The 15,000-nt window shown below is 38.6% G+C and overlaps 2 protein-coding genes across 7 annotated transcripts in view; one reads left to right on the top strand and one right to left on the bottom strand.

Annotated features, from left to right (window-relative positions):
* The window catches only part of LOC125034137 (mitochondrial amidoxime reducing component 2-like), a 7,556-nt gene extending 3,728 nt beyond the window's left edge, over nucleotides 1–3,828 (top strand). Inside the window, exons 3-8 of the mRNA XM_047625804.1 lie at nucleotides 263–385; nucleotides 922–1,101; nucleotides 1,394–1,571; nucleotides 1,885–2,087; nucleotides 3,216–3,290; nucleotides 3,544–3,828. Of these exons, the coding sequence (XP_047481760.1) occupies nucleotides 263–385; nucleotides 922–1,101; nucleotides 1,394–1,571; nucleotides 1,885–2,087; nucleotides 3,216–3,290; nucleotides 3,544–3,700 (916 nt within the window). The 3' untranslated portion in view covers nucleotides 3,701–3,828. The remainder of the gene's footprint in view (nucleotides 1–262; nucleotides 386–921; nucleotides 1,102–1,393; nucleotides 1,572–1,884; nucleotides 2,088–3,215; nucleotides 3,291–3,543) is intronic.
* A 4,346-nt stretch (nucleotides 3,829–8,174) lies between these two features.
* LOC125034276 overlaps nucleotides 8,175–15,000 on the bottom strand; it is a 36,748-nt gene continuing 29,922 nt past the window's right edge. For all 6 annotated transcript variants that reach the window (XM_047626024.1, XM_047626026.1, XM_047626028.1 and 3 more), the window contains 6 exons: nucleotides 13,257–13,371; nucleotides 12,935–13,039; nucleotides 10,681–10,860; nucleotides 9,833–9,963; nucleotides 9,304–9,393; nucleotides 8,175–9,093 (listed from right to left, as the gene is read on the bottom strand). In XM_047626024.1, coding sequence (XP_047481980.1) covers nucleotides 8,874–9,093; nucleotides 9,304–9,393; nucleotides 9,833–9,963; nucleotides 10,681–10,860; nucleotides 12,935–13,039; nucleotides 13,257–13,371 — 841 coding nt within the window. In that variant the 3' untranslated portion in view covers nucleotides 8,175–8,873. The remainder of the gene's footprint in view (nucleotides 9,094–9,303; nucleotides 9,394–9,832; nucleotides 9,964–10,680; nucleotides 10,861–12,934; nucleotides 13,040–13,256; nucleotides 13,372–15,000) is intronic.

Genomic DNA, 15,000 nt, shown 5'->3' with positions numbered 1-15,000 from the left:
TAATAAATTTGATAATAGTAATAGCAATAACAATAATGATAATTATAATAACAATAATGACAATGACAATGGTATTAGTAATAATAATAATGATATTGTTAATAATAATAATCATGATGATAATAATAGATAAATTAATAAATATTTTACTGAATTCGAACCCAATTGCAAATGGTAAAAACTCCAAGCTGTCTAATCCATTCAGAAGCACATGGATTTAAAATTTAAGTTCACGGTGTTCGTCCCTTCCACCTAAACACAGCTGGGAAGAAGTAGGCGTGGTTTCAGAACTGGCAGTGTACCCTCTGAAGTCTGGCCGGCCTCTCTACGTGCAGGAAGCGGAGGCAACGGAACACGGCTTATCTGTGGGTCCTCACAAAGACAGGTAATTGGGTGACAGATCTTTCCACCTGTGTGTCTATCTCTGTTTTCCTACTGCAGTCTTTCAGGCGGTTTGTTAACATAGGGAGAGCTTTTACCTGTGGATATTCTGTCATATGGACAAGCATCTACGAAATAAACGTATATGTGTATAGAGATTGGCAGTTGTGTAGAAAGATAGAGACCGATAGAAGCGCTTTGATTCCCGTTGATGTGCATGTCCATACGCATGCATGTTAATTGGGTCGGGATTCTTGCAATTTAAACAAACCGGCCGTTTGTTTGCTTTCTTTCTCTGTGTCTGTGTCTGTGTCTCTCTCTCCCTCTCCCTCACACACACATATACACAAACACATACATATACACACACACTTACACACACACACATACACATACACACATACATACATACACATACACATACACATACACATACACACACACATACACATACACATACACATACACATACACGCTTAACTTTCCATTTACCTTTTTCGCCCTAGCATTCACCCTACCCCCTCTCTATTTCTCTCCAAGGTCTTTCATAGTCATCTTGAAAGAAGGTTCCCTAGTGACAGGGCGACAGAAACCGAAACTCACCTTTGTCACGGTCAAGATCGACGGCGACACGGCTACTTTCGAGGCCGAGGGGGCTGAAGGCCATGCCAAGGTCAACCTCCAGACGGTGACCCAGGAAGGCGAGCTCGTAGACGCAAAGTGAGAGAGGTCATAGTAAGACTTGATTATTATTATGATGATTGTCAGTAGTAATATTGTTATCATTGTTATTGTCAGCAGCAGCAGTATCCTCTTAACAACAATGATAACGACTAAGATTATTCTCTGCAATCAATATTTTGTGTATAGTCAGCGCTTTGATTATCACTATTAGTTATTGATATCATTATTATTGAATGATAATGGTTAGCATTATTAATACACTCATCCTACTAAAAAAAATAAAGCAACAACAACAACAGCAACAAATAAACTCAACTTCTGCACCCAGTATCTTCGGCGCTCCAGTCAAGGGCGTGGACTGTGGCGACGTCGTGTCCCGCTGGCTGAGCGAATTCCTCTACGAAGGACGGCGAGAGGTGAGGGTCCTTTACAGGCACCCGGAGATGGACCGGAGGGTTTCCAAACACGATGGACTGGATTTGCCGCAGTACTTGGATACGGACAAGGTAGAGGGAGAGTGTGGGGGGGGGGGGGGGGCTTGTGATTGGGAGGTTGGGTGTGGTTTGTGGTGGGGATAGGTGGTTGTGGCTGTGGGTGATTGTGGTGGAGGTTGTGAGGGTGAATAGGCATCATCGTGATTGTGGTGGTGGCTTGATAGATTTTTGTGACTTGTGTGTGCTTGTGTGTGTGTGTTTATGGGTATAGAGTTAAATGTGTTAAAAGTACATTTGGTGACATTTTATATGCATGATAATATTGTAACAAGAATAATGATGATAATCATTGTTATATGATCCATATTTTACATAAAACCAACAGGTGATTTACGCAGACGTCAGTCCATACCATCTAGTCACAGAGTCGTCCGTGGAAGAATTAAACACACACTTGGAAAAGCCCGTGAAACGAAATCGATTCCGAGGAAACATCGTGGTTAAAGGGTCGAAACCCTACGATGAGGACGACTGGGCTTACGTCAAGATCGGCGAGGTCGTCTTGAGGATGTTGCAGCCGTGTGACAGGTAAGGGTCGTGGGGTCGTTGGGCAGGGGGGTTGGTGTTTGAGGGTTGAGTGGGGTAGGAAGTGATGGGTGCCGTATGGGCAGTGGGGTAAATTACATAGTGGTAGGTCGTTTGAGCGGTGGGATGGTTGTGTGGAGAATGGTGGGTCGTACGGACGGCGGGGCGATTAAGTGGGAAGTTGGGGGTCGTATGGACGGCGGTGTGACCATGTGAACAGTGATATGAATTGCATGGGCGATGTTATGAGTATGTGGATACTGGTTGGTCCTACGGTCAATGACGTAATTATGTGGATGGCGAGGCGACTATCGGCCGGTTTGTTAAAACTGTGCGAGGCCTGACCCAGTGACTATTCATACATACGGACGTGTGGAATTCATGTCGAACAAATTGCAAGTAGAACAATGAAGGGAAGTACAGGAAAACACACGAATATGCCGAAGGTCTTTTCGCATTTACTGCTTCACTATGCCCTGATGAAGCAGTAAATGCGAAAAGGCCTTCGGCATATTCGTGTGTTTTCCTGTACTTCCCTTCATTGTTCTACTTGCACATACGGACGTGCATATTCATAGATATAAATTAATAGCTGTCTATCTATCTGATAGATATATATTTATCTATTGGTCTATTATGTAGGTATGTATGTATGATATAATGAGATATACATTTATTTCTGTGTATATGCATATCCATATAATTAATATTCATAGCAGTGAAGTGATTATGTGGATAGTGGTGTACAGTGTGGGTGGTGGGATATGCATGCAGACAGCGGTTAAACATATAGTTGTTTGGAGTAAGTTGAGACAACAGAGGGGAGGGAGTTAGCAGTTTGGAGATAGGTTAGGTATAGGTAAGTTGGGAAAGAGAGGGAGTTGCCACTGTGTTAATAGCAGTGGATCGTTGATAGCGATGTCGGTTAATTTAAGTATTTGCGTAGTTAGGGGTGGGTTATGTGTGTGTTTGGGTGTGGATAAGGGTGAGGGTAGTTATTTGCTAGTACCTCATCCTCTGCAATTACTTCCTACGTCCTTTGGTGTAATTAACTACTGAATTTCAATAACAATGTGCTAAATTTTACCTGAATGTTTTCCTTTCGTTAGATAACTCAATTGTTGCCCACAGGTGCTCTTTTCCTACCGTCGATCCCGAGACGGGAACAAAAGACCCTGATAAGGAACCTCAGCAAACTCTCAAGACGTAAGTAATATTCGATCTATGAGCAAATTAATGAAACATTTCCAATTTTTAACATTAAATGAATTGAAATACATTGAAATTAAGGTATAACTTAAAGGTATAAAAGTGATAGTTATTATAGTAAACCTGATTATCACTGTTATATTCAGGATCATTCTATTTCATTTTCATAATTACAGTTGATAACCAATTAAAATAGATTTTCCAACAAAGTGCAACCCATATTTGAATAAGAACACCTTTCTAACCACAGCTACCGAATGCTCAAAAGCCCAGAGAAGCTGGCTAAATTCTGGGCCACGTCACCGATGTTCGGAACCATACTGGGTATTGACGCGTGTGGAAGCGTGAGAGTGGGAGAGAAAGTCCTCGTCAAGAGAGCGTCGAGGAACCCAAAGTGGCGGTACTAAACGTTTCGAGCGACGTTCGAGCCTGTTTATGTGGTAATGTTACTGTCAGTACTAGGGTCTATGTGCAATTGATTAATATTCAATAATATAGTATGTTCTGCCAAATATATATGTAAAGACAAATGTGATATAGTTTTTTTGTTTTGTTTTTTCGTCTCCTATACATCACAAAAATAAGGTAAATGCATGTAAAGACATTTGCAAATAGAATGCAACTGATGAGTAAAATAGTTCCTGGATATATTATAGTATACAGGTTTTCCACTCACTACGGTCATTATGAAAGGTTGAAAACGTCCTATCCACAAACTAGTGCCATAGATATGTAAGCTATGAGACCCTTAGATTTAGATTTTTAGGTTTGACTTGGAAAAGCGGTCAGTCACTCATAGTACACATGACTTGTACCCTGTGTCATGCACTAGCTATACCTTGTTCTATTACATGATAAATCTACATGGCCATCGAAAGGTTAGCTGAGGCAGATCATGGATGCGGATCACTTACATCATTTCCACTGAGGACTTATTTGAAATGATCCTTTCTATAGTCATCAATAAAAGCCAAATAAATCCTATTAATTAGCGCAAGTTCGACAAGGCTGGGACGGTTTATCGCGTCCACTCCTCAGACCCAGAAGTATTTAAGAGCCTTTAGAGAATATGAGATTATAGTGAATCAACTGTACTCTTACTTTGCTTTTATGTGTAAGATGTGATCGTCAGTGTGTTTTAAAACAACTCTTACGATCCTTGAAACATGTGACATGAAAATGATTCTAAAATCCTAGGTGTTATCCATTTAACATCGTATACATGCATGTATATAATGCATATGCCCTGTCCTTGCACTGTTACCAAACTATCCACTGTAACCAAACCCAGCCACTGGTAAAATGCAGTTCACACCACGAGTAAATTGCTATAAATATCAAATGTCTTAGATATATGCCTTGTGCCATGTTGTTCAGGTGTTCAAATAATATCTTAAGCTTTAAAAAAGAAATTTATGCGAAAATCATACATCACATATTTCAATGACTTGAAAATGCACACACACACACACACACACACACACATATATGTGTATGTGTCTGCATATCATATATCTCTAACAAGTATATGGTATTATTGATGAATTAAAAATATTTTTTAGAGTGCTTTTAATTGGTTTACAATTATTTATGAATCAACATGAGATTTCATTGAGGTAGTATCACTTATATAAATAAATACATGCGTGTGGAGAATGCTGCATCCAACGAATACAATATATATATATATATATATATATATATATATATATATATCTGTAGTAGAGAGACGGTCATTTCTAAAAAATAGAAAAAATGGCCGATGGGAAAAGAAATGAACCGAGAAAAAAATATATATATTTATGCAATAATTTTAAACTTTAAAAAAATAATATTTCAGATGTGTCTTCTTTTTTTTTAGTTTTAGTTTTACTTATTAGGAACATTATTGGTAGATTTTTAACATTCCACTGCCACAAGGTATTCTCTAAACACCTTTGATGTTGACACGGCCGGTAATTTCAAGTAATCACTCAATCAATCGGCCGCCCTCCTACCTAAATAGGTTGATAACCTAAGAAAGTGAAGAGGAAGAAGAAGCGGGAAACAGGGATGTACAGAGCACGTACATTTTCCGAAGCATAATCGCCGTCCATCCCCCATAAATAAATAGAATAGGGAAACATTACAAAATCTCTGACAGGAAACAAGAAAGCAAGCATCATCACCTATAAGCATCAGATGTAATGCACTCATTAACTAGTTTCCAGCTACAGTCCACTCTGATATGAAATGTTTCCAGTGCTTCCTATATAGTAGCTTACACAACACACTAGATAGAAAATCTGGTTTGTAGTTCTTTGGAATGTGCCAGCCTCTGCTCTTATATATGTTTGAAGTTAATGAAGAATGTAATTTTACACCATCGCTTTGCCTACGCCTGTGATTTGCAATCTATTTCGTGCAATTTACCCAATCAACCATTGCACACGTTCTTCTTCCCATTGAGCTAGTCAACCCATCCCGTTTTTTGTATAAGTATTACATTTTCTGAAGAGGGATATAGTCTGTAAACGTTACTATAGTAGTTCTCGGAGACAAAACGGTCTACTTTTCTCTAAGAGATTTCTTCACATTCCTAGTACTTTCCTGCCGCTGAAGCCCTGCTCCGAAAACCATCTTTCACCTTTACTTCGATTCCCAATATGATGTTTCTTGTGTACGTCTGCTAGATTTCCAATATTGTTTGCATGTTGGTCACCAATACATCATTCCATTTTCTACAAACGAGTTTCCTGTAATTCTGCCATCTCTCTCTCGATTATCGTCCTAAAATGTAATATGAAACTAATTATATGTCATGGTTGCTATGCAGTAAGGATCATGTGAATGGATTTATTCCCACACCTCTTCCATTTCTCCTGACTTTCTTTAGTGTTTCTTCTAATTCTCTATCGCGCTTTATATTGATCCTCTTGTTCATTTCATTCCTCGACGCACCAATCCCGGTACCATATCCACAGAAACAAGGTGTGTTGCCATAATTTTCCCCAACGCGCATGGGAGGAGGGATGGAACCTGTCAGCATTACTCAATGTCCAAAATGTATTCACTGTCTCCTTAACATTTATCAAAAGCCGCTTCTCTAGTATCACAACCTCACACAAATCGCAGCATTGTAAATGATCTCCGTGGAAGGCGAGTCAGACTTCGACCCCGATTATATGGACTTCCTCCCTCTATATAATGATAAAGCTCATTAAGTTGCCGAATTAATCATAGAGTTCTCAGATGATGATTCTGATTAGTTCTATGAGTTCACAGACTATATTTGGCTGTTTGAACATAAGATGAAACACAAAATGCTTGTATAAATATTTTGGTGTGTTTGGCACTCTGTCTCGCTCTCTCCATCAACCAACACATAATAGTTATAACCAATACAACTTAATTAAATGGCGAATTAATATCAGTATATATATATATATATATATATATATATATATATATATATATATATATAGGCGTGTATAAATATATATATATATATATATATATATATATATATATATATATAAGTGTGTATATATATGCATATGTGTGTGTGTGTGTGTGTGTGTGTGTGTGTGTGTGTACATGCCTATTTTTTTTTATAAATTCATAAACACATATGTGTGTGTTTATATATATATATATATATATACACACACACATGTATATGCATATATTCATATATATATATATATGTATATATGAATTAATATATATGTATACAGACATATATGTGTGTGTGAATGTATGTGTATATATATACATATATGTATATGTCGAGATCGATATTAATGTGTAGAGCATGTAGAACTGTCAAACCCCACAATATCTTCATCTACATATTTTTATTTTAAAGACAAATCAATACAGCAACATTTGGTATATGAATTCATAGAGTAAATTATGATAGTAAATTATGAAGATTGTTTAAATCTTCACGATGTAATGAGGGGAAAGAGAGCAAGCAGGGCTATCAGAGGAGTCGTTGCTTTCATCTCGCACACAGGTAGGTTGAGTGCTGGGAGTTAGGAATCTTGTTTTACCCAGAAATTGAAGGTTGTAATGTTTTATAAGTGAATGATTATAACTGTTGAATCCATATGACTTGAACTCTGTTAAATGAGCTGAGTCTTTGCTTTCAACTCACAGGCAGAGTCAGAGATTAGGGAAAATTTATGGGAGAGCAGGATATGATTCCACCAGCCCAATATATATATATATATATTATCTCTTTTGGCATGGATACAACGTAATTAGTCAAAGGAGATCATTCTGAATTGTGTCAAAGAATGAATTGGGAAAGGAACAATAGGAAAGGAAAATCATGAAAAAAAGTGTGAGATTGATCACTTGTTCGACCGAGTAAAAATAACAGAAAATACCAAGGAGTGTTGGGTGATTGTCTCGATTCCGTCTCACATTTGTTTTTTATTATATTTATCATAAAACTTATTAAGTTATAACTACTAGGCAAAGAGAGGGTTCAAGTTAAAATTAACCATGGCTTTGAACTGGTTTAGTAAAGGAATATTTCTGCTATTATGATATTTATCATTGTTAATATTAAGCCCATTGCAACATGCCAGTTGTTTAGTATTATTCGATTATAGAATAAAATAAATAAGTTAAAACTGTTTTCATGATTTGTATCTTGGGATACACTCAGGAGGGGAATAAACTTAGTCTCTCCACAAGCCTCAAGACCGTTTATGTTATGCTTCTCAAATCTAACAAAGTAACATCTTTATTATTTATATAAGAATTGGTCTTGACAAATCTGCAGCAGCAATTTGTGTGTTTCTCAGTAAGTTCTCTGTGTGTTTGTCTGTGTATCAGTTAGTGCTCCTGATTATTTATTATCTCTAATACATTTCAGAGAAATGAGACACCTTTCATCTGTGAATAATTTAATCATTACTTAATCATACATTCTTTGATTAGCTCCATACTTACTAAAAATAGAAATACATAAAGAAACAGTTGTAAAAAGTACTCACAAAAATCATGTTTATCAACACACACTAACATACCCGTTTCCTATTAATACAAGAAGGTAAACACACACACATCCCTACATGCCAAGGAGACCAACAGAAAAGACGCATCGCAGGGTAATCCTTGAAGTTTAGGGTTTAGAGAAGGCGCCCAACGACTCTTAATACCACCGTTTATTCTTTGCAATGAATTCGATGAGACCTCAAGAGCCAGCCGTGGGTCTTATGGGTCTCACGACGTTAACTAATATTTGGGATTGGTTGAAGGGGATAATACTGGCTGGACACTGGACATTTCTGGCCTTTATGAACCTCTGCATGAATGGAACTTAAATGGCTAAAAGGGAAGAGGAGTTTTGCATAAATACGATTCAAATGGCTAAGGAAGTGAAGAGGAGGGAGAGTGATATATAAGACAGGAATGAAAAAGCAAAAAAAAAAAAAAAAAATAAAAAAAAGAAAGGAAAACAATACAGATTCTGAAAATACAGAATATAAATCCAATTCAGATGCAGAAAATATTACAAAACATCGAAAGAAAACACATGTATAATTCACCATAAAGAATGAAACTCACGCCGAAACTAAGACAATCTCACACGGCCTCGTAGAAGAGAATATGAGCATTTTCGTCCCGTATAACACTATGATCCTCTTTGGGAAGCACTGTACTATCATTACACAAGTGCCACCTTCCTGTACGACCTTCTTCACTGGCTTGCCCTTGAGTACTTTGTCTACAGACTGAAATACAATGACCAAATTGCATGGTCCCTTCATGGGCACATATTCCATAAATGCTGTATTTTCTATCGCTGCAATTAGAGGAAAAAAGAGGATTGATTAGCTTACGTCCCTTAATTCGTCTAAATGTGTTTTGTGATACGATTAACATGGGGCTGTTTTGTTATTGCTTTCAATATTATCATTGCCTCAGTTTTAGCTATTCTTTCTAATCATCGTTAGTAGCAGTTGTGCTCAGAGACAGAGGGAAAGGGACATTAACAGGCAGAGAAGAAACTTACTTGTTATAGCCACAGTATTTCTTCATGCAGTTAAGAGTCTCCGGGAAACGTACGCCGACTTTGGGTGCCTGAGGGTTTTGGACGTTGTACCTAAAGTTAAGAACAGATGTCAGGAGTTGTATGGAATACTCTCTTTGCTCACTATATCCCCTCCTACTCCCCCTTTCTCATCCTTCTTTCTCTACCCTGCTTTCCTTTCTACTTATCCCTCCTCGCCACACGCCTTTTTTTTTCTCTCTTCCGTAATATCTACCTTCTCACTGTCTCACCCACTTTTTCTCTAACATATTCCCCCAACCCTCGTGTTCTCTTTCGTTGCGTGCGAAATTCAAATGCAAACAAAAGGCGGGAGGTGGAGAATGATCGCTTCCTGCCACCTTTCCATTCTCCTTCCCCTTCCCTCTTGCTATGATGAATATCAAGGAGAAAACAGGAAGGCGAGAAGGATTTCCACTCCTTGCCTCCCTCCCTCTCCTCTGCACCCCCACCCTCTCCTCTTCTCCCTTCCCCCCCCCCCCAACTTCCTCACCTGCTGAGATGGATGATAAGGAAAGGCGGAAGACGGAGAATGATCGTTTCTTGACGGCATTTGTGGTTCGACCCGCACAAATCGCAGTCCCAGTTAATATACTGCGGTGTGTAGTAATTCGCCAGGAGTGTCTGAAGAAGAAATAGAATGATATATCAGGAAAAGCGAAGCCAGAAGTCGAGAAGGTTGTGTCAGGTATTTGACACTCGGAGTAAAACGTTTTTTGATGCAAATCATTTTTTACGGGTATTACTCTTAGCATATAGACTGCAATTTCTGAAAGTAAGAGTTTCTGGTTCTCAAAGGGCACAGAAAATACGTGTCATCATCTACCTACATTTAAGATATTGGGTCGGGAAGGATTTATTGACACAACTGGCGAAAAGCGAGCGTTACCTTACTACATTATAATGTCCTTCACAAGTATTTTGCCCTTATGTAATCCTTATTAGCTAATTGCATAATGTCCACGAATAGCATGATTTCCTGTTTGAACTTTCTATATTGTCCCAGATTTCCTCAGAATTTTCGGAGCTTCTATTGACAGCTGATGTAATATGTTGATGGCATATATATATATATATATATATATATATATATATATATATATATACACATGTATATATATATATGTGTGTGTGTGTGTGTGTATGTGTATATATATGTATTTATGTACATATATATACATATATAGATACATACATAAATTAATATATGCACACACACACACACACACACACACGTGTATTACTGTCTTTTTTTTTAAGCAGACACGTACAATGCCAAGAAGAGCACGAACATAAGTGTAAAGAGGTACTTCGGCGTCCCTCCAGCGTGGCACTCCTTACCTCCAGGTCTACGGCCTTGTTGGAGCACACGGCGAGAGTGAGGTTGGAGTGCGACACGGTCTTTATGACGATCGGCCGCTGACGCTTCTCGCAGGTAATGACGTTGAGATGTTGGATGTTAAAGTTGTCTGAGATGACGGAGGACATGGCGTTTGAGGTGTGTTCGGGGTCATTGGATATCTGCCGGTCAAGGGGTTAGAATATGATGAAGGTGTGGGTAGAAAAAATGAGAAGGAAGAAGAGGGAGGAGGGAATGAAGTAGTGAAGATGTGATGTACTCTCTCTAAGGTGAGTCTGAGATTTTCTGGAGATGAGGGAGATAGGTTACGATAAAGCTGTGGGTAAGGAAATGTTAAGACAGAAGGGGAAGAGAGGAAATTACTGAAATTACGAAGTCCAGGTCTGAAAGAGGAACAGGAGGAGGAAAAAATAAAGGGAAATGAAGAGAATACTGAGACAGCAGAAAACAAGACACTCTCGAGGGTTCAAGAATTCATGCCAGAGGGAGAAAGACGTGAGAACATAAATAACATATAAGTATGAAGCGTTAATAATTGATAAAATAACACTTGAACTAACAATTTTCAATCACGTGGGTAGGAGGAACTAGGAGCACGACGGGAATAAGAGAAAAAGCTAAAAAAATAATTTAAAGATAGCCATTAGACAATGCACATATATGAATAGGGACTGAGGACTACGACCGGTGTGGAAGAAGGGGTTAGAGAAGCGGAGAAATGGGGAAAGGGAAGAGAAGGATTAGTAAGAGTAAAGAAATAATTTGCTGAGAAGATAAAGTACAAGCTGTTCCCGGATGCTAGAGTTATAAGGGAACCAGTTACCATGGAAATTCAATCCAGGGTAATTCAGTCATTAAAAACGCATCTCCTGTTAGCTAATAATTGTCATCAGTGTCAAGCAATATTATATAAAAGCACAAGATAAAAACTTTCAAACAACTCAATGAAATTGTTTTTTCTCACTGGTGCTGTAAGCATCACCATACACTCATTAGTATGAACATATTAGTATGGAATATTATTTTAAACAATTCATTGTGCTAATATGTGCTTATGAGCTACTGTTATTAATCATAAATATTATCATAACGGACTACATGCATGTATGTGTATATTCATATGAGAGAGAAAGAGAGAGAGAGACAGAGACAGAGAAAGAGACAGAAAGTGAGAAAGTGAGAGAGAGAGAGAGAAAGAGAGAGAGAGAGAGAGAGAGAGAGAGAGTTAAGCAACGGTCACACTAGCTGCCTATGGCCAAGGATCCCCGGATAGGTACGTTGACTGTCTGTCATGTTCAAGGCGGGATTGGTCACACTACAGTGTCCCCTGGAAGAGAAACATCGTCCCAGAAAAGACTTTAGTGTCTATAATAACTTCCTGAATGTACTACGTATCAAAGATAATCGTGGATTCAATGAAATTTTCCAGAAAGATGACACTAACCTTAAAAAAGCCATTCCACTTATTTTATTGATTAGCATGCATCATAAATCGTGCCCGATATTGCAGCAGAAATAGGAGATGCGATAATAAGCTTTCCAATAATATATGTCGCTATTAGGGTTATCGATGTACAAAAGACATAATTATGGACTGATAAAACCTAAAGCTAGGAGGAACCAAATACTATAACTCAAATTGAATAAAATATGATTTATTGTCAGTCATGACACAGCCTTGCCAGCTGTATGATTATACAGCTGGCAAGTTTCTTGTTGATTTCATTCCTTATTGTTATTGTTAACTTTCTGCTATTATTATGCCTGTGGCTGGTATTCTTTGGAGGTTCCCTGGCTCTCACATTATCCACCAAGGAATATATGATTTCCAAAATGAGCTCCGTGTCTCCAGGGTGTCATAGTGAGTGTGTTTGTACTCAAATGAATGTCAGTCTGTTGTAATAACTGAAATATATATTGCTTATCTCTACAGAGTAATTATACCTAAAATTATATAATCATCGTTTAGACGATCAAGCAATAAGCTCTCCAGTAATTGTACAACAGTTCTTGCTTGGGCATCATCTATCATCATCTAGCCAGGGCAAAGAACCAACACAGCGGTTCCCACATGGTGGTCCCCTTTAGAAGGGGAAGTATCCCACTCTGTGAGGGACTCACCGGACAGACAAGACAAGTGTGACCCCCCCTTATGAGAGAAAAGAGATGAGGCCTTTAGTGAAAGCAAACACCTAAGAAAAAGCCAGCGACCCAAACGCCCTCGCCGCCACTCACTCTTGCGAGGTCCGAATGCAGCCAGCCCAGCGTGACGCCCAAGAAATCGTGCGGTTCCTTCTGACCGTAGTCTCTAAGGTATTCGTCAAAGACACCGGATATTTGCTGCAGGAGGAAAATGGATGCAGTTAGAGTGGGGGGGAGGGGATGGCGGAGAAGGGAAAACTAGAATTTGCATCTCTGTTATCCCTAAACAAAGGGAAGTCAAATGTTGCACTTGCATATGCGGTTAAGGAGAAACGAAATCAGACCGAAAGCATCTTGGATACCACATTTCCTGTCTGGTTCTGATTTGGTTTCTTTTCTGTCGACCTCAACTAACCTTCATGCGTGTAACTGCCTCGAAAAGGTCACCTCCCTTGGCCATGGCTCTTACCAGTTCGCCATAAATTGTGGCAACCCTTCCTTGCTGTTCGCTTTTGTTGTTGATGTGATATCTGTAGAGGAGGAGATGCGGGAGCTGTTAGTATATGAGAAAAAAGAGAGGAAGGGAGAGGATAAGAAAAAAACTTACGGTTTTCAAGATAGTGTCAGGTGCCAGGTCAACACCATTTCCTTCCAAGAAGAGGGTAACCCTGTGACTTTTACTTAACATATCTATTTAATTTATACTTGAAGGCTTTATCAGATTAAATGACAATATTCATTTTTTTTTTCTTTTTGCTCGTAATACTACACTCTTAATCTATTTTTCTATACTGGATACGGACGGTTAACAAAACAGTGCTGCATATATTAGGCCTCCTTTCTCAAGAGCACAGCAACGCATATCTGCTCTCGTTATATATCTTCACATAAAAAGAATCTCAGTCGTTTCCCATTCTCTCGAAATCCGTTTTTTTTTTTTCCTTTTCACTCACCCCTTACTCTCATCATTAGATTCGACTTATGACCTTCATCTTAGATTCTATTTACATATCCAGTGAGTAGCCTTGGTAATTCTGACCATGGATCCATCAACCCGTATGAGTAAGGGCGCGATCACACGAGAGTTTGCTCGACAAGTTGTCAGAAATACTCATTTTCATAAGCATCTTTGTCAGAGGTTCAGTCAGATGGAAAGGGTCGCTTAGAACTGGCGATGCGGGTTTGGGTTCAAAGTCTGTGGTCTGCTAAGAAACAATTACTCAGCTGCACATGCAATTTTAATTATATGCATTTCAATCAGTTTGACATTAATAAATATTGTATCATATAACTATATTTCCCAAGTTTACTTGGTATGTCTACGCGGAATTTCATTTCAAAATGGCCGTGATGTGATCCCGGTTTACACAAGCAGAGTTTGAAGGCGGAGTTTGTCGAGATAAAGACCTCACTGCCAAGTTTGAAGACAACTCGAATGGGTTAAGCATTAGTTTTGTTTGCCCATGTGACCAGCAAGTTAGGAAATAGCTTATAGGTTGGTGGCAACTACGAAGACTGAATAATATCACAAAGTTGTTGGTGTGGCCACGGCTTGAGGGGCGGTCGCACGAGCGAAGCGGACAGGGCAAGATCCTATAATGTGCTAAAAGAAGAATATTCAACTACACATATAATAATAATGATTTATATTTAATCCAATACGATTCTTTAAATAGATACTGAATTTCTTATCCTTTTATTCTTTCGTGTGCTCATCATTTTTATAAATTCATTTGAGAGTATCCGTGACGTTTTCCTGATTACATAGGCGCATATTCCAAGTTTCTCAAAATAGTTTCCCTGTATTTTTTCTCGAAGTTCTTGTAATAGATTATTATACCTATTTCTACTATTTCTTCTCTGCAACAGCAATTAAACCCATATACGTCGTTTTTGAGCCTCAATTTCCACAGCAGATGACAAATAACCTGCAAGGAGGACCTCGCTGGCAGCCGTAGACACCATGTTTGTTGCTGAAATCGCATAGGCGATGGTTCTGTTCGCTCTCTATTCTGGGAAATGGCCAACAGGGAAACTTCGAACGTTCGGATCATATCACAAACTTGTTGAAAAAAGTACCCGTATGACCACACCTTTATGAGAATGAAGCTATCGCCGAATTATACTTATTTTCCTCTGGGTTTATGTAAGATTTCCCC

The sequence above is a fragment of the Penaeus chinensis genome, chromosome 17 (genome assembly GCF_019202785.1).
Source record: "Penaeus chinensis breed Huanghai No. 1 chromosome 17, ASM1920278v2, whole genome shotgun sequence".
NCBI classification, from domain to species: domain Eukaryota; kingdom Metazoa; phylum Arthropoda; class Malacostraca; order Decapoda; family Penaeidae; genus Penaeus; species Penaeus chinensis.
The sequence above is the reverse complement of the archived record's forward strand: the minus strand, read 5'-3'. Positions and strand labels throughout refer to the sequence as shown.